Below are 22670 nucleotides of genomic sequence, written 5' to 3'. Positions count from 1 at the left end.
CGAGAAGAAGAGGGCAATTTGGAAAAGAAGATATGTCGAAGTGCCCAAGGAAGTCCTGACAGCGGAGGAAAAGAAGGGAAAAGCAGCTCGCGCTACAAGTACGAACAGGAGCGTTGAAACAAGTTGCAAAAGCCAATGAAAGTCTCAAAGGGCTGTGGATCAGAAGGCTCAAGAGGAAGAACAGGAACGGAGGCGGTTCGCATAGCTGGGCCTGTGTTTTCAGAAACACTACGACCCCATCCGTCCGTGGCGGAATAAAAAGATGCACCAATACTATGTCAAGGGTACATTCCACACACGATCACTGGCACACAAGAGAATTCAGATCAGAAGGCAATATGTGGCAGCCTGGTTCAGGTAATGAGTTTATTTATGGAGACTTAGACACTCAAGTCGATGCAGAATTCAGCTATTAAATTCCATTCTTCTGATCTTGTTGATAGAACTTGTAATAGGGCTTCCCATGGAACGTGAGAAGAGAACAGGAAATGTGGGCGAGCATCCACGCATTCATTTTGTGCTCAATGCTTTACGAGGAATGCCTTCCTACATGTATTGCTTTTTTGATACATTTGCGGGCTTTCCATTGCGGGTTTCTACAAGCTGGGGCGATTAGAGTATATTTGGTCTACCTGTACATACCCAAGCCCTCCTCAGACATGGGAGACATTGATCGTGGATGAACTGAAGAAGACATAGGAGGAATGGGGGATGCAACCTAAGAAATGACAGACTCGATTTCTGGCAAGTTGACACAGGTGCGACATAGAGCTGAGAAGGGTAAGAAATAGGGTTGTTTCGGGTTCTACATGATACTGGGAATGTATTGTAGGTAGTGGAAGAGAAAAAAAAAATCAAGTGAATGAATGACTGGTATAAATCGTTATTCAACTCGTAAAACCAAACGCCAAAAAGATGATCTGCAAATAGCAACGTATGAACATGAATATAAAAATTCAATCCCAAAATGAAAACATGACATGCAAATCCCGTAAGGAGGATCATTTATCATTCATTCATCCCAGGCCCGACGAGCCCAAGGATGATACCCCAGAAGAGGCAGAAGGAGCGACAGAAAATCCCCCTCCACTCGCCCAGGCGCAGGTAACAAAAAGCACTTTTTAATAATCGTCATCTTCAGGATTGTTGCGGATCTTCTTGGCCGCCTTCTTGTTACCCTTGAAGTGCTTCTTGGAGTTAGGACCCCGCACCTCAGAGACATCCACACCACGCTCCAGAGCAACCATCATGCGCTCCTTGCGGCCTGTGGGAGTCTTGCGGATCTCCTGGCCCTGCTTGGTGTACTGAGCCTGGAAGGGGAGTGTCATGCGGCCGGCAGAAGGGCCAGTGGCTGTGCCGAAGAAACCGGAGTCGAGGTTGCGCGAGGTACGACCGAGCTCAGGTTCCACTGTGGGCTCGCTGTACGGGGCGGCAGTGACGTCTGCGTCAATGTCATCTTTAACCATGGCCGGTGTGGCTGGCTTGCCGATCTGTGCTTGTGCGAGCTGGTTGCGACGTCTTTCTGGGAGGTGGTTGATATCATAAAGATCTTTGTTGAACTCGTTCACGTCGATGGGTTCTTCGCCTTCCGCGGTGGGGGGTGGGTGGACGTAAAGCAGCTTTCCGTTGACATAATCCTTTAGGACGTAACGGGCAGCGCGAGACTCGTCTGGCTGACCGAGACCCTGAGTGGAGAAACCACGAGCACGGGCGTATGCGCGGAGAATCTCGCTGGCGGTTGGGATGCCTGTGCCGCCTTCTTCGATGGGGCGCATGCGCAGCTTGACACCGTAAACTTGTTCGATGAAGTGCTTGGGGACACGCTTGGCAACGAGGCCGGCAGGACCGGTGAACTCACGCTGCTGATCAATGGGCAGCACACCGTTGACGACCAGCTCGGCCTTGGTGGTAGCGAAGTTGGGGAACACAAGACCGGGACAATCGCAGAGCATGATCTCGGGTGAGAGGTACAAGGTCTGGAAGTGCTTGGTCTTACCGGGTGTCGCAGAGACAGAAACCTTCTTGGCACCAAGCAGGGCGTTGATTGTGCTGGACTTACCCACATTAGGGTATCCAACGAGACCGATTGTGGTCTTCTGCTTGGGTTGCTCGCCAGCCTCTTCGTCTTGTGGTAGTGTTTCAGGGGAGTTTGCCAGGAAGAGTTCTTCCAATTCTTCTGTGTCCAAGATGTGAGGACCAAGCGAGCGATCTGGGTCGGCGAGCTTGGCCATCTCCTCTTCCACTGTGTCCTCCTTGCGGTATCCATCATCCTCATCATCACGAACATTCATGTCCTTAGTCTTGTTGGCGAGTTCCTCATTTCCCTGAGCCTCTTCTTCCAAAAGGGCAGCCTCGATCTTCTCCTTGGCGAGGTGAGCAGAGAAGAAACGGAAGTTAATGTTGTTCCGCTCGAAGTACTCGGCCCAGGCCTCTCTTTGCTTAAGAGTCAACATATCGGCCTTGTTGACCAACAGCAAATTTTTCTTTCGTGGGTCAATCTCCTTGACATAGGTCTCCAAATCTTCAGAACGAAACTGCAGCGGGTTACGGGCATCGACAATCTGAACGACCAGATCGGATCGCTCAATAACACGCCACAACTGACGCCAGACTTCCAAGTTGCGCTCGAAAGGAGTCATCAGCAGATCATGATATTCCTGCAACTCCGCCAGTCCTCGTCGCCAGTCCAACAGACTTTGTTTTTCCATCGCTTCCAGTTCATTGCGAGTTGTAGACTGGTCCCACTTGGGTCGTCGGGGGACAGTCAATCTTCCCTTGTTCTTTTGGTGCTTTTTCACGGCGTTCTTCTCCTCGGTGGGGGTGAGGAGGAAAGGGTTCTTCTGGTCGGAGTGGATAATCTTAACGTTGTTGATTTTTTCAGCGGTAAAATCGGTTCCGGCGAGTTCGGCAGTGCTCAGGAACTCGTCGAGAGCAGCCTGCTCGGTGATAGAGCGCATCTTCACCCATGATGCCTCCTTGGCTTCGTTGGTCACGTAGGTCTCACCATCCATGCCCTTTCGCGCAATGGCATTGTTGTGAGAGACCTTCTTCTGGCTGGACGCCTTGCCCTTGCCAAAGCGGTCATTCATGAGACTGCTTCCCAGTCCCACATTGTTCTTGGATTTAGCCAGCACCATGATGGCAGTGACTTCAAAATGCGAAAAAGTTGTAGAAATGAAAAAAGTGTCAACCCCACCGAACGGAAGGGAATTTTGGATTATTCAGACGGATAAGATAACGCTGACTCAGCCCCCTCTATCGCGTATACTTCGCGGATGTTAGGAAGTCTGGAGATATATCGGATGGATGATTATGTCGACTATATTGATATATACATATATATACATGTGCGTTTATGCAGCAATACATAGCTTATATCTAACAGAGAGACCTATATCCCAAACATGGTGTAGCTCAAGGGCATCACACATATACTGGCCTATCACGAGCCCAATTAGTACCCAAGTCCACAAGCGAATGTGCACATTCAAAAGTCCAACTTTGCGAGCATAGCAGAAACCAAAAGAATATATTATATCCCTTGGCATTTGAATATAATTCTTAAAGAAACCCCCAAGGTTCCTCGAGGACCCCGGAGAACGAGGGGCGATAAGACTGCACGTGACTCTATCAATCCCACTTTTCTTTTTTTTTTCTGCGACACCAACATTCAACCAAGTCCAACATGCCGCCCAAACAGTGGATGTACGTTTAAACACGAGAGTATGGATGCGCAAAACCTGACCGATTCATAGTGACAAGAAGAACGCGAGCACCTTCCAGCTCTTCCACCGGTCTCAAAATGACCCGTTGATTCACGATACCGGTGCGGATGACCGCGTCCTCCACCAGATTTCTGGTCCCGCTCCCGCTCCATCTTCATCGAGAACTGCGACAAAGCCCTTGCGCAACCTCCACGATCTTCAGTCCGAGTTTGGTGACAGTGCTCGCCAGAACGAGGGTGAGGCTGCTAATTATGGTATTTACTATGATGACTCCAACTACGATTACATGCAGCATTTGCGCGAGCTTGGAACCGGAAGCGGAGACACCTACTTTGTTGAAGCTAAGCAGGAGAAGCCCAAAGGCAAGGCCAACAAGGGAGTGAAGCTGGAGGATGCGCTGCGACAGGTCTCTCTGGATGACAGAGAAGGCGATTCTCAGAGCGCTTTCGGTGGCCCCAGTCTCTACGGCTCTGAATATGGCGATATGCGCTCCACTGCATCGTCATATGTTCGCAAACCGACCTACCAGGACCAGCAGAACGTTCCCGATGCGATTGCTGGATTCAAGCCCGACATGGACCCCCGCCTACGAGAGGCCCTGGAGGCGCTCGAGGATGAGGCCTTTGTGCAGGATGGCGATGATGATGATGTCTTTGGTGAATTGACCGCCAATGCGGAGGAGATTGACGAGGGCGACTGGGAGGATTCTCTCTTTGACCACGACGACGAAGATGAAGGATGGGAGTCGGATGCCACCGAGAAGGCACCCGTGCAGATGGATAGCACAGAAGCCATGGACGAGAAGCTTCCAGAGGCCACCGATGCTAATACTCTGGAGCCCGGCGAGATGCCTGAGCACGATCAACCAGCTCCGGATATCGCCCCAACCGACCAAGGGTGGATGAACGAGTTCGCCAAGTTCAAGAAAGATGCAAAGGCTGGCAAGGCCCCGGTACCCGCAGCACCCACAATTGCACCCTCGCAAACAATGGCATCGACCGTATTCACTGCCGGTGGTACACCAATTCGGCGCAAGAAGCGCAAGGGTGCTCTGACCAACCCATCCGCATACTCGATGACATCTTCTGCTCTGGCTCGTACTGAGGGACACCGTCTTTTGGACGACCGATTTGACAAGGTGGAGGCTCTCTATGCTCTCGACGAGGAAGATGAGTACGACGACAGCATGTCCATGGTCAGTGGAATGACAGGCGCAACCGGCATGACGGATATGTCCGCCGCATCCGAGGCCCCCAGCTTGGTCGATGCCAATGGAAACGAGATCCACAGCCGTAGCAACTTCAACAGCGTGATGGACGACTTCCTTTCTAGCTGGGATCCCAACACCAGTGCCCAGGCTAAGCGCACTGGTGCTAAGAACAAGCGTGGCAGGAACGGTAACGAGGCCATTGGTATCAGAAACCTCGACGAGGTACGTTCTGGCCTTGGCCCTGCTCGCTTCAGGAGCGGCAAAGTCCCCGGACGAGCTTAGATGAAGATCCGCATTGCATATGAGACGACGCTCGGTGGAACCCCTCAGTCATGACATGGCGTTTGGCTTTCGTTTTGTTTTATTTTTTATTCCTGCATGCCCGTGCGTTAGGGTTGATATCTTTTGATGGCTAGACCAAAAGTTATGTTTATGTCTTCATGTTCTATTCCATACCAATCTCCTTACTCTCCACGGACGAGTACCTTTTCTACCACAGCCCACGAATTCACCCGTAATCCATTGATATCATCCAACTGAGGTTTCTGTGTCTCGTCATAATGGACTGCCAAAATCCCCTCCTCCTGTGCAGCTTGAACATCACGAAGCTCATTGTCACCGAAGTAAACAATATCACTAGAGTGTATCTCGTGCTTCTTCAAGACAATACCCAAGAGCCCATCCGCTTTAGATCTACCAACTTCATTTGTCGTAACAAGCACATTTATATATCGCCATATCCCCAGCTCTTGTACCGTCCATTCTTGCGCATCGGCTGGTCCTTCAGTGATAACAATAACTTTCTTCCCCAATCGTCGCAGAGTCTGAAAAAGCTGTAAAACACCAGGTTTGAGAGCCAGACTTTCGCGCAAAGAATTCCGATATAGATCCAACAGGCGGTCAAGTAGGGGATTTCCAGGCTCGAAGAAATGATCGGGGCCCATAAGCCCGTGCGCCTGGAGAAGACGCCCAAATCGTTCACGTCGATACTCCGTTGAAGTTCTGCCATCTGTGAAGGCGTTGGCGGTCGTACTGCGCAAAATATTACTGTATGTGGCTCTGAGGGTATCGATGCTGACCTGGCTGTTTGAAGAGTGTATTGCCTCGAAGATGTGGGTTGAGGCGTTGGCTGAGGCTCGTCGAAATTCGTGAAGTGTGTCATCCAAGTCAAAAGCCGAACCAGCATTTCGCCAAGGCTTGTTCGAGAGACATATCTGTCTTATTCAATATTGTTGTTGGGTCAAAAGATGAGTGAAGATGGAATTGGGGTTCATATCAGTCTTGATGCGTGACTCAAATGTTCCTGGATGATGTGATAAGCATCAGATATCACACCAATCTATATTTCGCTATATTACAGAGTATCTATTATTCGAAAAGAGATATTTACACAAGAAAAGAAATTAGAAGGCACCGCCGACCTTCTCCACGATCCACATGGAGAGCCTCACGTTCCACCCGACACGTCTCTCCGTCTGCATGAGGTCATCTCTCGAGACGGGGCTGGCGTCCTTCTGGAGTCGCTCTGTCTCCTCGCCCAACTTCTGCTTGAGATCCGGGTCGTTTGTTACAACTAGAGCGCCGGTTTCGATGTCGAGACTATAGCTGCGTTTTGTGTAGTTGCTGCTACCAACAAACGTAAGACTTGGGTGTTCCTCGTTGGGCAGAGTGACCCAAAGGCCCTTGGCGTGGTATGTCCAGCCACCTGGTGTGCCCACAGTGCCCTTGCGCCATTCCTTGAGCTGGATGGAACTGGTAGCCTGTGCCTCAGCGACACGATCGAGGAATCGTGCCGAAAGGTGGGTGTAGGCGGCTGGGAGCATGCCTGAGATTCCCGGGGAGCCATAGAATCCATTGGCCCACGGAGAAGCTGTCAAGACAGTGCCTTGTGTGGTAGAGGGATTGTGCTGGGCAGCGGAGGTACTGGAGATCAAGAGGGAGGAAAGGACGGGGTGGATATTGAAATATCCTGCCGTGAAGAGCCAGCGGGCACCAGCAAATGCAGACGAGCTGGACAACATACGAAGGATCGTAGTTACGGCAGGATATTCGGTAGAGGTATCCTTGGGTTTCAATAGCGGCGTGAACTGTGAAACAGGGTATACAAAGGTTTGGCTGGATTCGGATGGATCAGCGGGTTTATTGTCAGATGCCTGAATGAGCGGGTTCAGGAAGGTCGACGAATAAGCGACAAAGTCCTGAGGGCTGTCGAGAGGCGATGGCGCACCGTTTGAGCTAGGCCAGTCCAAAATATAGGACTCGTTCTCGGGGTCTGGTAGAATCTGGAAACTCAAACTGCAGATTGCATGGTGAATTTGAGCATAGTATTCGGTCAGCGCCTTGGAGGCGAAGACATGGTACCGATCCAAGCGGCTTGTGAAGTATTCCTCAGACAGGTTCGCGCTGAGATATGTCAGTCTCTTATGCGGGTACAACGGTCGTAGGAGACATACCCTGAGAGAATAATCTCGTCGTCGATTCCATAAAGCTTCATGTGTTGCAAGCCCCAGCCCTCGTTAATTCGACGAGGAATCCATTGCTTTCTCAAGCCGGTCAAATTAGGCGTATGGAACATCCGAATCTCAACCCGCTCCGGACCATACTTCTCGACTAACGAACAAAGGAGTGATGCGCATGAAGGGTTCGGTGTCTCTCGTGTGCCACGCAGAGCATCCGTAAGGACTGAGACTTGTAGATCGGGGTTATCGCGAAGAGCCTGGCTCAATGTATCGATCAGGTCGAATTCCGTTTTGCCGATGTATAGGGTGGAGAGGTAAACACGCCGCCGAGCTTTGAGGATTTTATCCTGTGCAGTCGCAAGTCAGTTTAATCGCACTTCGGTAAAAGTCGTACAGTTCAACGCACCTTTAGAGTGGAATAGAAATTCGCTGGAGAATCAATAATGGTGATCTGCGACGCAGGCACTTCAAATCGGGGAGCAATGCGGTCTAGCTCGGAGGTGATTCCTGCTAGTGGTGAAGGAGCGGACGCAGCAGTGGTAGCAGTGGTACCGGACTGCGCAGAAAAGTTGCGAGCATATAGCCTGGGGCGTGCAACCGAGCGACGCCCAGCGCTACGAAGCGCCTGTCCTCCGATTCGGCAAAACATGTCTAAGAGACGAAAGTCGAGGGTTTTTCTGAATCGGGAAATCCACGAAAGAGATGCAAACAGTGCAAACAGCCGCCCTCCTGCAACCTCAAATCACCAATCTCTCGCATCCCATTCGCTCCACATTGAACGAGCAAAGATGTCGACTATTCTGAGGACGCTGCGTAACCTTCGCCGGGTTGGCCTCAAGGTTTGTCTCTGTCTGGTCTCTTCTCTAAGTGAATTTGGTCGCTAACTTTGCTACTTAGGATGCTGGCCACCAAATGCAGGTATGATCGCGGACGCCTCTCCCGGAGGGTTGGGACAATTGCTTGAAATGAAGACTAACTTAGGTGTCTTTGCGCTGTGATCTAGTACATCGGTACGTCGCCTCTCAATTGGTAATCGCGCTGCAGTTGACTGACAATTCATGCTATTCCAGGTGATACCAAGGCCGGAACCCTGATCGGAACCGATCGCTTCGGAAACAAGTACTTCGAGAACATGGAGGAGGAATTGCCTCGTAAGACGACTCACTCTTGCGGGCGACTATGAAAGGGCACCCGAAGTGCTAATTTTCTTCCGTTTAGTCCGTACACGATGGGTCGACTACAAGGAGGTCGAATACGACGCATCCCACATTGAGCCCGGCTGGTAAGCTTCTCTCTCGATACACGGGCAACAAGTCCCACAACAAATACACGCGATTAATTCAAGCGACTAATTCAAATTCAGGCACGCCTGGATCTCCTACCTTGTTGACGCGCCTCCACACGCCGACAAGATCATGCAGACTGGTGTCCGCCCTTGGGAGCTGCCTGAGCACCGCGCCAACCCAACTCTGAGCCGTGCTGCCTTCAAGACTTACTCTACGTATGTGTAGCCCTACATCCCGCCCTTGATTTACGCCCATGCATTGACTAACTTCGCCCCTAGTACCAAGCCGAAGATCGCTGCCTGGGTTCCCACTGCTGCTCCGCGGTAAATCAAATTGCAGTAGTAGAATCGATCCAACGTTCGTGCTGTTCACCTGATCCCGTTTCCTTTTGGACCCGCTGGCAACTTGGTTGTCTATGTGGGAAATGTATATAAAGACGTCTTACCGGTAGTGTTTGCTTTTTTACGAAGAGAGTCCATTCTCGAAAATCCGCTTCAATTAAAAATGCTCGTCGCAACCATGTAGTTCACATGCCAGTATCAACAAGGTATCTCAGTTGTTGAAAATCAAACAGAAAAGTGTTGCCAAGGGGAAATGAATTAGATACAAGAAGATATTTTAACACCCAAGATTTTGCTTCAGAGAACATATAGACCGGAGCCGATGTTCGACCAGTGACGAATTGGTCGTCTGTCCTCTAGTTCAATGCACCACCAGAGAACTTCTTTCAACTTCTCGACTTGCTCGCCGGCCTCGTATGCCCTGGACAAGGCATACCATGCCTCAGAGCTGTCCCAGGAGCTACCGAGCTTTGTCAATGCCGAAAGGAGCCCGTAGGCGCGATCCCGGGCCGCAAGACGATGGAGCTGCTGGGGTTCGACATCGTGTGGGGAGGAAAGGACCTCATCAGGTTCTGCATTCTCGTGTTCCCGAGATACCTTCAAATCATCAGTTGAAATGGCTTTCGCGGACTTGGGTTTGGGAGTCTCCGCGAGTAATGACAGACGCGAAACGTTAAGATCCACATCTGCATTCAAGGGCTCTGGGGAGAGAGTCCGATCCCAGATGTCTAATAGCAAATTAGCAAGTCCGATGGTTGCCATCGGATGGTCCTGGCAGCGTAATAAGGCTTCCTCATAGTGCCTGATAGCCTGATGAGGGTTCAAGGCAGCCTGTGCCAGGAGCGCCTGTTCGGCGTAAACATCGGCCCAGAGTTCTTCCGAACTCTTGGAAGAGCCCCAGCCACGCTTGCTAAACGAGCGAGCTGACGATTCATGCGACGCAACAAGTGTTTCAACTCGCGTAGCTTGTTTCAAAGCTTCTTCGCAGGCTTCACGGGCATCATCCAAGAGGGACGCGCGACGGTAGAGTCCGGCGATGACCAGCCAGATTCTGACAAGGAGACCCAAAGCATGCTTTTGGGATTGTACAAGGGAGAACTTTGTAACGGCCCCTGTGGGAGAATCAAAGCGATGAGTGATTGGGAGCCGAATATCCTGCTGTGGGGGCTGGTCCTCGTGTCCGGCGGGAAGTGGTTCTTGTCTGTAGTTGGCATTGTGTGCCATTGGAGGCAATGATTGCTTGCCCTTGGAAGGATGGATTACCGTCTCTGGTGACGTGTTACCCGACATTGCAATCCCAATCATATCTGGAGAGGCTTCGCCTCCGGGAAGTGGAGGATCTTCAACGCGTGGCCTCTCGTTCCGGTGGAAGCTTGAGCTTCGCTTTTTGAGTCTCTTTGAATCTGTCCGCCCAATTGTGGAGGCCTTTTCCTTATAGCTGTTTGCATCTCCATCCGTGATTTGGATTGATGGAGCTTCCGCTGTATGACCATTAGGAATAGCTGGCGTGGGTGGGACAGTGTCAGAACCATTGGAATGACCAGCACGTCGATCTGGTAGCTGAGATGCTCTGTTTCGGCTGAATATACTACCACGGAAGCTCTTCGTAGTACCAGCGGAGCTTTTTGGTGGCACCAAGTGCTCTGACTTGCACTTGGACTCTTCGGTTTCGAGGTTCAGGTCATGGAAAAGGGTGCCAAACAAACTCAGTAGTTGCTCGCTGTGGTTTACCGCAGCCTCGGGGCCGTCCAGGAGTTCAACAAACGCAAGTTGTGTAATGCGAGTTTGAATGATTCGTTCCTTTTCTCTACCTGACAGCCGAGTAAGAAGCGGGCGCTGTGTTCCAGAACTGTGCGAATTTCTCGATGACCGCCTTTCACGGTTGCCTTTCGAGAAAATTTCTTTTGGAAATTGTTCAAATGCTGCTTCGCATGAACGCCCGGCAATCTCAAATTCTTGCTTTGCACTCAGCAACAGCGCAAGTAGATGCCACAGAGACACTAAGTCCCGTTCTTTGGAGAGGTCTTCGGCAACTGCAACGGACAGACCGCTGGGTGTCAAAGCTGATTTGATATAGTCAATTGCCGTGTCTAAATCTCTGTTCTCTGCCAAGACCAGACCCAGGGTATAGAGAGATGAATAACTTGAGCTGTTGCACAGTTCTGGCTCAAGACTCTTCTCTAGGAAGTCAATTGCATCTGCTCGAATTTCATCCCGCGATTCATTCATAGGGGTCCAACTGGCCCAGCTAGCCAGTCCAACTCCCACGGCCCGGTAGGACAAGGCCAACACCGACAAAGGAATATCAGGAGATTTTGATGAGTTGCCGTTGACTTCCCCGTTCATGCCGCCGTTGACGAGAACAGTATGTTTGTCAAGATACTCCCGTATCATATCAGTCAAATCGCGGGCTTTCTCTGCCTCCTCGAAGGAGCCGTGGCAAGTCAACAAGGTCACTCCTTCAGACAAAGTCTGCAATAGAATTTCATCTTTTTCCAGTTCACCTGACTCGGCGGACTTTTCTGCTCTCTCTTTAGCTGCGGTAACAATCTCAATATAAGAATCGAGTGCCTTCACGGCGAGATCAAAGTCTGCCAAGGAGGCATGGACATGGAAAAGACGACGGAGGACAAGATGAGAATGATAAGTCTTTGTCGCTGCACGGTACAAAATCTGACAGTAAAAAATGTTAGTCAGTTTGACGGGTCATGATCTTAGCTTGACTTACGTCTAAGACGTTGCGGCCGACAGCATTCTGGCCACCTTCACCGAGGTCCGAGTCCTGCCACTCAGGGCCACATAAAACTTCCCAGTTGCTTATCACTTGCTCTACCCATGCTTCGACTTGATTGTTCTGGGAGCTGGCAGTAGGAAACTTGACTTCACGGAGAAGGTTGCCCTCACAGATGGATTCTACACGGCGCAGTTCAGTGGCAAGTTGTGGGCGATCAGGCCCCTCGTTAGGGCCGCTGTAATTGAGTCCGTCTTGTAAGACAATTGTGAGGACTCCATAGTAAGCAGTCCATACTGATGACCGAGAAACTGTGCCGGATCCATCCGCATTTGGCGATTTGGTGGGGCTTCCTTGCTTGACGAAGGGATGAGAAGCCCACAAGCGCAGCAATCGTAGAGCAACATCAACATGTTCAGGGTCCGAGTATGGTGTCTTCTTGCTCGCCTCTTCACTGGCCAAAAGGGCGCCCTTGCCCAGGAGGGACTCGGACCATTCCAGGAATTGAGGGGTGGTGATCGACGTCAGCTTGCCGCCGTTCAGCCACGGAATTAAAGATCCAAATGTCTCTAACGTCTCATCAATGTTGAAAATAATAGATTGTGCAATTGCTTCTCGATGTTAGTACTGTAACCTGTTACATCACGGGGTAAACAAACATACCCTTGAGGTAGCATCCCTTCACAAGACAGACCTCGGTCCACGCAGTCGGGGCTTCTCCTCCTCCAGCCAAACTATCAACTGTCCCCGAAAAGCTCGCAGGAAGACGTGCCGCTGCAAGCGCAGGCTCATTCAAGACCCAATGGATCCATCCCAAACAAACCTGGGCCTGTAGTAGTTCTTGTGGTGACCCGTCATTGTTCTCGATGATCATTAACAAGGCGGGGATCAGCTCGACAAGATTTGGCGAAGATGACGAGTCGTCGCCGGACGACCTTTGTTGGAGATACGATATCACGCGCGATTCGGCAGTTGCGGTCTGTATCACACCTATATTGACATTTCGGTCAGTTCAAGATCAAGAAAGGCGGGGCTCAGCGTACAAGTCTTTTGCGGTGCATGTTTTGTGACTTTCCTAATCAGTTCGGGAACCTCATCCCATTTCCCTTGGCTCCGTGCCTGGTCTAGGGCCGCAGTGTAGCGCTGCCCTTTCTCGGCATTGCCTCCCTGGTACGTGTTAGCGGTCAATACTGGGTTGTATTGGTGATTTCTGAAGCTGTAGAGCAGAGTAACTACTCTACAAACAGCAAGACAAGTACTTACAGCCATGTTTCAAAAGGATAGTGAGTGGTGCAGGAAGGGAGAGGAGCATTCCAGGCCCAACACTGTCAAGTTCCACGCCGATGATCCTCCAGGGGTGGAGAGCGATTACGTACGTGACGGTATTTTACCACCGAGGCTTCATGTGGTCCGAGCGTTGGCAGAAAAAAAGTTGGAGATCTTTAACTTCAACTTCCTCGTTCACGTTTAAGCCCCTTTTTTTGAGGGCGATCATGACCTCTACTACATTGCGCGCCGTGACGCATCGCCTCACTACTACCCCGGTTAATCAATTACCCTTCATCGCTTCATTCCTTGCGACTTCGTTGAGTGATTGCGCCACATTGCTCTCTACTCCGCAAGCCCAGAAAGGCAAATCTGAGTCCGACAATGCTGTTCAGATCCATAAATTGAAAACCCGGCTGGCAAGTCTGCTACAGGACCGCACTATTGAAGGAAGATGGACAGCCGTTGTGCTCGTGAAAGCTACCGTCGAAGCTGGTCAGTGGGAAATTTTGCGCGGATATGAACCGATTGTTCGCGGTTTGATCAGCATCCTGGCAAAGCCTGATCCAATCTCCACGCGGAAGATGTGTGTCATTACTCTCACTCGGATCTTCCATCTCACATACCAGTACCCAACGCTTGTTCGAGAAATCACCACTCCGCAATTACCAGGGTTTATCACCGCAGCCTTGAACTTGGTTTCTGTACTTACGAAAACGTCTTCTGGTTCGACACGCAAGCCGAAACCCAACACTCCGTTCATGGAAATTGTGCTATGTGCTTTGCTGGAGCTGATCCCCAGACATCCCACCATTTTCCGTCCATTCGGCTCTCAGCTTCGAACCCTCCTCGCTGAGGTTGTGGGCTCCTCCTCGCCTGCCTATTTCCCGGAGCATGTCGTCGATGTAGCAGAGCAGCTTCTTGTCTCCCTTCACAAGTGCGCACCAAAAGACAAGGCTGGTTCCGGATGGAACGATGATTGTCGGTCAACAATTCTGTCCATTCATCGGACAGCAGACCAAGTTTACCGTGCAGTGGTGGAACAATGGGAGTCAGTTGACGCGACGCTGATGCCAACACGGCCGAACTATAGCCAGGAAGTGAGCGATAGTGGTCCAGATGGACTGGGACTTCCAGGTTGGACAGGATTGCACTCGGGCGTGGATCGATTGGTTGTACTTCTGAGCATTCTTTCCGGCTTTGTTTCTTCCCCATCCGCAGCTGCTGTTGCTCTTCCTTTGGGTTCTATTCTGGATTTGACATCCCGACTTACTTCTGTGACCGTCCCGCTAAATGGCGAGTCTCAAACCGGCATCCAGTTCAACCAGGAGATTGGTCGCGAAGAACGAGAGGGCCTTTGGCTAGAGCTTCCTCGCATTCACATCGCCTGTATGGATCTGCTTTCCAAGGTTGTCAGAGTGTTGGAGACTAGCGCTACCTCGGTAACCCAGACCATTCTGGAGCAGGCTGTCTGGACTTTCCGAGGTGGGACTTTCAGCAAAGACGTGCGCTCTGCGGTCTATGCCTTGCTTCGTTCCCTAGTGCCATTGAACGGACCCGCAATGTCTAAGCAGAGCGTAGCGTCTCTGGCAAGTGTGGTTCGCTCCTGCTGTCATGATCTTCTGCCGCTGGACGGGGATTCTGCGGCTAACTCGGGCTCGGATACGAAAGTGAAGTCAAAGGGTGGTCAAGCTATCACAGCTAACGCCGACGCTTTCTTGAACCCTGAGCTGCAGAAGTCTCGCCAGGCGCAATCAGCTTCTCCATTTTTGGACCTTCAGCAGAACGCCTCGGGTCTTCTGCAGGAAGTGCTTGTTTCTGTTCCCGCTGAGCTTGTTCCGCCTTCCACTCGGGCCGAAATTGACCGTACCATCATCTTAACCTCGGACAAGGATGCGATGCTTGCTAGTGTCCTCAACCCCGTGCCTGCAATCAAGGGTCGTGGAGCCGGCTCGAGCATTATCCCATTCTTGGTTCGCACTTACGGCGAACAGATGGAAGTGGAAGCTTTGGTTCGCCCCAGAATGCCTGTTTTGATGACAGCTCCTGAGCTGGACGCTTATGTTGATGAAGACCAAGAAGACGAGGAGATGGCCGATGATGTATACACTGCTCCTCCGACTTCTGACTTTATGAAGCAGCCAGTGTCGATACCCCTACAAACCCCCAAGGTAGAGCAACAGAAGCCTGCCGACCCATTGCCCGCCTTCCATAAGCGAACCTTTACTGAGGAATCCACTGCTCAGGGACAAGCTTCCCAGAAGCAGGATACCAAGAAGGCACGATTTGAAGAAATCACCCCGGTTTCTCAAGCAGCTCCTGCAATTACTCAGACTGAGACTCCCAGGGTATCAGTACAGGTTACCACCACCACAACCTCTGCGAATGGCCCAACAGTGACTTCGCAGTCTGCTGCTGCTGCTGCCGGAGCTGACGATGAGAGCGACGATGAGTTGCCCACTCTGAACATGGACTCTGATACCGATGAAGAGGATGACGATGTCACGATGGAAGGGTAGATTTGTAATTATAGTTCCTATGAACATTCAAAAATGCATTCTATATACCGAATACCTGACATTGCTAATGCAGTCTTTGGTTTAAATAATCCCCAAAAATGTATTTGCAGCTTCATGCTGGTCAATTTCATCATATCACTCGAATGCCACTCCCCCAGTAAGTACCGTCACTCCAGTATCGGAACCACGGCTCTGTCCAGCACCACCATCCATGATCCTGGGATCCGATTCCCAATCCACGGAGGAGACTAAAAGGAACCGGCTCCATCAACCACAGCCCACCACGTGCGAAGTCATCCGCAACAAAAATTCCTGAATAGAATAGCCAACAGAAGACGAAAACCAAGTTGGCTGTCCGTCTCAGCCATCGTGGTGTATGGGCAAGAGGCAACATCGGGTAAATCGACCTCTTGAACAGCTGCTCCCCCAAAATCCCGACACTCTGCAAGGAAAAGAACAGAAAAGGCCCCGATGCAGGTTTTGTCTCCGTGAACTGTGTAAAGCTTCCACAGGCATGCACAAATCCACTGACTGAGAATGCTACCACGGTGAATGTAACCCGCCGGACTTGCGAATTGGATGATAGCTTGACTGGAAGAAAAGATAGGATCCAATGTGCGGTGGCTGTAAACCCGAAACGGAAGAGCTGGTGCCACCACCGGCCCCAACAGCCTGCCAGTCCATGATCACAAATCGGTTCTAGGAACGGCCCAAATGTATCGGCATACACCCATGGAGCCCCGAGTGGTGCAGCGGTGAGCTTCCTGGCTGCATTGGGGAATGCAAGTGCTAATCCCAGAAAGAATATTGGACTAAGGGCAGTCACAAATTCGAGGGCAGCGAAGACACCAAAAGCGCTGAGGAATAGGCGATAGAAGTGGACCAGAAATGGATGGATTGTGAGATAGGAGAATGGAAATGGTGGTGGTGAATTGACTGAAGCGATTCCTAGGAAGTATGGATCTCGCATCATGAAGACCTTGAGTAAATCCAGCACAAGGTAATATTTCAAGAACGTTCGAAACGCGGCTTGAAGGCGCTCCTTTCCACTAATATAAGTTGCATCATCTTGTGCTTTGAATTTGGCACAGGAGAATCCTGGATGCAACTGAGTATGGACTGATCGTGGCAACGGTCCTAGATGGGGGCCTCGCCAATTCCATTCTGGGCCTCTGAGATTGAAGAGGAGTCCAGCAGACCAGTCAAGTCGATGTCCAAGCTTTTTAGGATATGACTGCCATACGAAGGTATCGTACTTCTCATTTTGGGCACGATCTTGAAGCTGTAGATCGACAGGCTTCCGTTCAATGCGCTTGAAATCATGTTCAAGGTCTGAAAACATAAACAATGTAGCATTCCATATGAGCCACCACGCCGTCATCAGACCAAGCATGTAGCCATTTCCCCCAATGAGAGTCCGTTGGTTCCGGAAAGCTTGAATTGCGATAGCAATGCATAGTGCGAATACTCCTTTTCGAGCATATTGTCCACCTTTGCCACTAGGAAGAACGAGACCTATCAATGGCAGTACATTGAACAACAGAACATGATACAGAAATACCGGTTTGTATACGCCCTGCTTCAAGAGACCGTCCAACTCTATCTCATGGCTATGGATCAGATCCTTGTAGCCATGGCGGGGATCGGCCATGTGGGACACGGGACAAATGCGCCTCGGTACCTAATATCGCGCTAAATTCACAAGAGGTTCCGAGGCTTCGGTCCTTGTGAAGGTGCTTTCTGTCACAGGTTCGTACTGCCAAACGACCATCGGGGTGTGAAATGAGGTTGTATTTGGGCATGTCATAAGCATGCACGCTGTAAGGATCAGGATACACATCATCACGTGCCGTGCTGTGGCGATCCTTCGTGCCTCAGGCCAAATATTTTTATACTTCCTGGTACATTTCCTGGACCTGGCGAGAAATTCATCTTTTTGACACATAGTTTTTGAAACTTTTGATAGCAAATCGTCAAGAGGATAAATGATTATTTGGCAAATTATTCCAAAGTGAAATTTTATGAACTACAAAGAGTAGAAATATATAAATAAGGTTCAGTTCCTGGCAACGTCGGAGATCAGAAGGGAATACAGGGATCAATCGACATAGAAAATATTTCAGTCGATATAGTATTCTGGTCCGTTGAGTTGTCAGATCACTGCGAGCCGATGAGCCGGGCGCTTCGTTGTACTACTGCCAAATATTGGTTTCACGGTCTTGCATGAGATATTGTATGAACGGAAATTCCAAACACTGTGGTAAGAAAGTATATTTCTGTCAATGTCATTGTCGTCGTGCTCTCTTACTCTACTTTGCTTCTTTTCCCAGCCTGGCTTCTGCTTGTATGCTACTGTATAGAAGAGTTGACACTTGTTACATATATGAACTGTGAAGCTATCTACATATATCCCATAACGTGATTGAACTGTTCCACGAGTTCTCGAGTCACCTTCACAATCTCCATACAATCAGGGCTGTCCGAGTGGCAGCATATTGTCGCACTAAGAACCATTAATCAGAATACTCTTAGTGGACCTGTTTTCCGAATGCTGTCAAGAGTACAAGGACCTTCGCCTTGGAATGTAAGCCTAGCGGCACCTTCAAAGAGAGATCCCCGAAGCTCCGGGACCCATTACATGAGGCTCTCCATCCCCGCTTTAGGACTGGGAAATGTCATCGGATAATCGTATGTTGTAAATAGATGGGATGTCCTAGGTCAATTTGCAGTATACAATCTCAAAAGAAGAACCAGAACCAGAAAAAGAACTCCAGGAAGCTATCGCTTGGCTCTAGTACTTTGTCCCGCTAGGCTGCTCTAAACTAAACGTTAGACTGATGCCCTTTTCCTCTCCTTGTTTCCCAGCTGTTTGCTATCTGGATCATTTATTTGTCGATATCAGTCGCCCCCTTCCGTAGATAAAATAATGCTCGGATACAAGTGTCTATACTCCAAAAATCCCCGCTCCTTCCTCTTCTCCGTCGTCGCCAATGTCGGCCCTCGTGGCTCCAGCCGGTCCCTAGCCGTGGCCTACCGCCAGGGCAACGACAGGGACAACTCAGCGTTATCTCTGGCACGCGTGGAGCATGTCGTGGCAGACACCCTGGCACGAATCGAAATCCTCTCGGACCCCGCGAGCCGCGCGGGGCTTGAGGCGGAGAGGGCGCTCGCGGAGGACTGGTATCGTCGGTCTCAGGGGGGCAATAAGATCGAGAGTAGTGAGCGGCCTAGTATTCCAGATTCACCGCAGCCCCCTTTCGTCGTGCCTGATGGCTCCCAGCGGTCGGAGAAGCCGCAAATACTGCCCGAGCTGCCGTGGTATGATAACGCGCCTAGCGAGTTCCCCTTTACAACGGCGTGCCTTTTGCTAGGGTTGCTGCGCGAGGATGGCAATGCCAATGCCACTAATAGCAACAGCACGCGCCCTGGCGACGTCCAGCTCCAACCGCTATCCACTGTGTTCCGTGGCGACTGCACCGAGTATGGCCTTGTCGTTCTCGATATCTCCGACCTCGACAGCGGCGTCAAGTACGGCATTGTTGGCTTCCCCGTGCGTTATATGGCCGAGGTTTCCTACCACAGTGAGGAGGGTGGCTGGGATCCCGTTGAAGACCCCCCGCCTAAGAAGGAGCCTGACATTGTACTCATCAGCCCGCGGCCTCGACTGCCGTTGTCTATTCTTCAGTGGCTACGCAAGTACTTCTACTATCTGAACCTAGACGCGGGACCTAGCGTCCTGAGACTGGAGGATAGGCCGCTTGTTGATGCTGTAGCCTTGGACTGTACGTCTGTTTCCACGCCATCTGTCCACCTATAAGGTCAAGATGATGTGCACGTGCTGACTTGGGAGTGGTAGAAATTTTGGCCGCCGGAGCTTGAAAATCAGGCTAGAGCACCTTCGCAAGGTGTCATCTCAAGCATCTTCGACTGTCTGTGAATTACTCGCGCTTCCCCATGCTCACACCTATCTACCACATTTGCTAACTTAAAAAACAGACTTCTGGCCTTCAAAGTCCACCACCCGCGCCAAAGATGCATCGAACACAACAGCCTAGCGCTTGACCACGTCACATGAGCCCCGCGAAATACGCACATGGACCGCGCCATCGATAATCTGCTTATCCTTACGCAGGAGCCCTAGTTGCCTAAAATTCACGTCGTTTTGTTCTGAGGTTCACTCTATGCAAGCCATTTCTCCGCCTGTGGGTCTCAATTTCAATCAAGGTAATGATAGTCTCGTTGGCGGACTTCATGTATCCGGGGGATGTGAGGCCGTGGCCGATTGCAGGGAGTGCTGAGCCTTGACCACGGACAACCTGGGAAGGGGACTTAGAGAATGCGACAATCTATGCGGCCTCTTCGGCGTTGTTGATCTAGGGTACCATGATGCCGTGGGAACCTGTATCAAGGGCATGCTAGAGAATATCATGGGCTCGATGCGGACTACGGGGGACACGCTGAGGGCTGAAATTGCTGCGACGGAGTTATGCACGGCATCATCGCCGATGTGGCCGTGCTCGCAGTCGATGATGATACCCTCGTTACCGGTACGAGCGACAATCTGGGCTTGACGGATGGATGGGATGGCAATGAAGGCCACCAAAGAGAACTCGCCCGCCTTGATTTTGTTGAACAGTCTCAACCGCAAGCTCTCGATTGTGGTTATGAGGACGGTAGGATAGCTCATTGTGATGGTGGTTTGTGGATGGCTGTTAATGGTTGCCTGGGAAAAATTGATGTATGAAATGCAATAAAGCTCTTGTGAGATACTATACCTGCTCAAGCATTCGTTGTTTATTCCTCTGTAGCGCATGAAAATGACAAAAGCACGTTGATAAGCTCTGGAGTTAGGGCTAAAAAATAAGTGGGGCTGGATTCTCGTCCCATGGGAGGAGCTTCCAAAATCTCCCTCCTTCCTGACTTTCCTCTGCTCCTCCCATGTCTAGCGCATGTAACCCATATTTGAACTAAGTATGTTTATCTGGGGGTCAGTCATTCGAATTGGGCAATTTGTGTGCGCTCCTCCCTACAGCTATCTCTTTATCAACTTGTGAACCGACCACCACTCAACCAATCAATGCCCCGCGATTCTTAAGAAGCCTGGTTATTAGTTGATCACTCGGGTATCCACGATGCCTTCCGGCTAAGCGGACAAGATAACGGTCTTTACTAGGCTTTTGACGATCTAGGTTGTCCCTGGAGGGGGAGCTCAAGGTGCATTTCGACCACAAAGACTGCAACACTGCGTGTGCAACCTCATATCATTATCCTTGCAGTTGCTTTCTTGGCAACGCATCTCCCTCGGACATTCAGAAGACAATGTCTCCTCTGCAGAAGGGCAAGTGCTGATGTTGCGAGCGCGGCCTATCGCCGTATGCCAGAGTCGATGCGCAACCTAAGTGACGATGAGGTAAAAACTATTAACAAAAACTTGTCCGAAAAGTCGACTTATTTGTTCTTCCCATGATTGGAATCTTTACATTTTGAACTACATCGACCGTCAAAACCTGGCTGCGGCCAAGCTTCAAGGCATAATGGAGGACTTGAACATGTCCATCGAACAGTTTGCTACCGCAGTCTCCATCCTTTTCATTGGATCTTTCCCCTTCCAAATCCCAAGTGATCTTATTTTCACAAAGATCTCACGGCCTGACATGTATATTTGCGGAGCGGTAGCGATCTAAGGCTGCATCAGCCTGCACAACAGTGGTCCAAACATATAGTCAACTCCTCGCAGTACGAGCCATCCTCGGAGACGCCGATGCCGTGTTCTTCCCCGGTGCGATCTCCTATCTCTCAGCCTAGTACACAAAAATGGAACTCGGCAAGCGGATCGTCGGTCTATACATCGCTCAACAAGTTGGTAACGCCATCGAGCCTCTTCGCGGAAGCAAATGACGGCGTCCACAATATCTGGGGCTGGCAATGGCTCTTCATCATTGAGGACAGCGTAACAGTTGGCATTGGAATCATCTGTGCCTGCATCATGCCTGAGTGTGCCACACTGTGTTGTTCATCACAATTCCTCCCCCTATCTCGAGCACACAGAGTGTGCCGAGTATGACGACAACCCACCTGGGCTTCTTGCTACCGAGATAGCTGTGGGCGATAATGAATATCATTCTCATGTCTGGGTGGCTGGCGTCGAGATCTCTTTGTTGAAGTCCATGCTCCGGGCACTTTCTCGTCATATGTCGGTTGCGCAAGTCATTCCGTGAGAATTACGCGTGGCAAAAGTCTCATGGAAGAGACTTATCAGCCTGAGAACGGGAATGGAGCGCGGAGTGGCGCTTGAGGTTCTCATGCCGGGTAAATCGACTTTAGCAGGCGAGACACTGGAATGGTTGGTAGGCTGCGTCGCTCTCGCTTGCGAGACAGACATAGTCGAGGTGATTAAGTAGGAAATGGTTCTGTGAAAGCCTCAGTCATGAGGCGCTATGAACCAAAACCCGGGGACTTCGACATACCCCCGCAAAACGTTGTGCCGGGTCAAACATCTCCGCACGGCAAATGCTTTCACTCTGCGCCCTTGACCAGTATATCTAACAAAAAGAAGACGTGTAAGGCAAATATTTGAAGATCCATGTAAAATCTAGAATGACAGTCAGAAAAGCAATCTTGATATCAACACAAAAGACAAGACCGTGTGGGTTGTTACTGGCCAGTGAGCAATCGGCCGCTTATCAGCAGATTACCGCCCTCACGTGGATTGGAGGCACGTTGGTCGCTGTTGCTGACCACCTCGCTTGATACAGCTGCTAACGACGGAATTGGTCGAGGAACAGATAATAATATTGACGGCTTGTTTCCAATATGACAAGTGAGAGGTACAAATATTCTTGTGAGTAGATCTTGAGCCAAAATTGAGGCTTCATGAAGCAATGCGCGGAATTCAATAGGGAGGTCATTGAAGATCTATAGGTATGTACGGGAAGTTACAGCGGCCAAAACGAAACATATGTGGGTCTTCGGGTCACGTTACGGCTGTTGAGTAACATGCATCCACCGACGTGCGACTGAATATCAACTAGTTCAGTCTCACTGCTGCAATTGAACAGTATCAGTCTGTGTATGACAGAATGAAACCAGGTGCTGTACCTGGATCTGCTTTGACGGTAGTATTCACCCTTTCT

General features: G+C 50.5%; 10 protein-coding genes across 10 annotated transcripts; 5 read left to right on the top strand and 5 right to left on the bottom strand.

The window, feature by feature from the left end:
• Positions 1–1121: 1121 nt before the first annotated feature.
• N7508_002471 (ribosome biogenesis GTPase LSG1) lies at positions 1122–3137 on the bottom strand (the record flags this gene model as incomplete). Its single annotated transcript, XM_058460537.1, has 1 exon — positions 1122–3137. One exon carries the CDS (start codon positions 3135–3137, stop codon positions 1122–1124), a length of 2016 nt encoding a protein of 671 aa, XP_058324069.1.
• Positions 3138–3685: 548 nt separating this feature from the next.
• N7508_002470 (ribosome biogenesis protein LTV1) lies at positions 3686–5217 on the top strand (the record flags this gene model as incomplete). The annotated part of the gene is made up of 2 exons (XM_058460536.1): positions 3686–3705; positions 3756–5217. The coding sequence occupies 2 exons, from the start codon at positions 3686–3688 to the stop codon at positions 5215–5217; spliced, it is 1482 nt and encodes a 493-aa protein (XP_058324068.1).
• Positions 5218–6338: 1121 nt separating this feature from the next.
• N7508_002469 (CDP-diacylglycerol--glycerol-3-phosphate 3-phosphatidyltransferase) lies at positions 6339–8043 on the bottom strand (the record flags this gene model as incomplete). The annotated part of the gene is made up of 3 exons (XM_058460535.1): positions 6339–7338; positions 7389–7741; positions 7801–8043. The coding sequence occupies 3 exons, from the start codon at positions 8041–8043 to the stop codon at positions 6339–6341; spliced, it is 1596 nt and encodes a 531-aa protein (XP_058324067.1).
• Positions 8044–8182: 139 nt separating this feature from the next.
• Positions 8183–9007, top strand: N7508_002468 (complex I NDUFA12 subunit family protein; the record flags this gene model as incomplete). The annotated part of the gene is made up of 7 exons (XM_058460534.1): positions 8183–8233; positions 8292–8312; positions 8398–8404; positions 8465–8545; positions 8613–8676; positions 8758–8895; positions 8959–9007. 7 exons carry the CDS (start codon positions 8183–8185, stop codon positions 9005–9007), a joined length of 411 nt encoding a protein of 136 aa, XP_058324066.1.
• Positions 9008–9318: 311 nt separating this feature from the next.
• On the bottom strand, positions 9319–13021 carry N7508_002467 (uncharacterized protein; the record flags this gene model as incomplete). The annotated part of the gene is made up of 5 exons (XM_058460533.1): positions 9319–11694; positions 11750–12363; positions 12416–12742; positions 12796–12919; positions 13016–13021. The coding sequence occupies 5 exons, from the start codon at positions 13019–13021 to the stop codon at positions 9319–9321; spliced, it is 3447 nt and encodes a 1148-aa protein (XP_058324065.1).
• Positions 13022–13245: 224 nt separating this feature from the next.
• On the top strand, positions 13246–15537 carry N7508_002466 (RIX1/PELP1 family protein; the record flags this gene model as incomplete). Its single annotated transcript, XM_058460532.1, has 1 exon — positions 13246–15537. One exon carries the CDS (start codon positions 13246–13248, stop codon positions 15535–15537), a length of 2292 nt encoding a protein of 763 aa, XP_058324064.1.
• A 130-nt stretch (positions 15538–15667) lies between these two features.
• N7508_002465 (wax synthase family protein) lies at positions 15668–17188 on the bottom strand (the record flags this gene model as incomplete). Its single annotated transcript, XM_058460531.1, has 1 exon — positions 15668–17188. The coding sequence occupies one exon, from the start codon at positions 17186–17188 to the stop codon at positions 15668–15670; it is 1521 nt and encodes a 506-aa protein (XP_058324063.1).
• Positions 17189–18463: 1275 nt separating this feature from the next.
• N7508_002464 (uncharacterized protein) lies at positions 18464–19354 on the top strand (the record flags this gene model as incomplete). The annotated part of the gene is made up of 1 exon (XM_058460530.1): positions 18464–19354. One exon carries the CDS (start codon positions 18464–18466, stop codon positions 19352–19354), a length of 891 nt encoding a protein of 296 aa, XP_058324062.1.
• A 328-nt stretch (positions 19355–19682) lies between these two features.
• Positions 19683–20224, bottom strand: N7508_002463 (uncharacterized protein; the record flags this gene model as incomplete). Its single annotated transcript, XM_058460529.1, has 2 exons — positions 19683–19853; positions 19937–20224. The coding sequence occupies 2 exons, from the start codon at positions 20222–20224 to the stop codon at positions 19683–19685; spliced, it is 459 nt and encodes a 152-aa protein (XP_058324061.1).
• A 718-nt stretch (positions 20225–20942) lies between these two features.
• Positions 20943–21601, top strand: N7508_002462 (uncharacterized protein; the record flags this gene model as incomplete). Its single annotated transcript, XM_058460528.1, is given in 3 exon segments — positions 20943–20947; positions 20981–21193; positions 21208–21601. 3 exon segments carry the CDS (start codon positions 20943–20945, stop codon positions 21599–21601), a joined length of 612 nt encoding a protein of 203 aa, XP_058324060.1.
• Positions 21602–22670: the final 1069 nt, after the last annotated feature.

This window comes from Penicillium antarcticum, assembly GCF_028974205.1.
Source record: "Penicillium antarcticum strain IBT 31339 chromosome Unknown utg000002l_segment0_segment0, whole genome shotgun sequence".
Taxonomy (NCBI): Eukaryota; Fungi; Ascomycota; class Eurotiomycetes; order Eurotiales; family Aspergillaceae; genus Penicillium; species Penicillium antarcticum.
The sequence above is the reverse complement of the archived record's forward strand: the minus strand, read 5'-3'. Positions and strand labels throughout refer to the sequence as shown.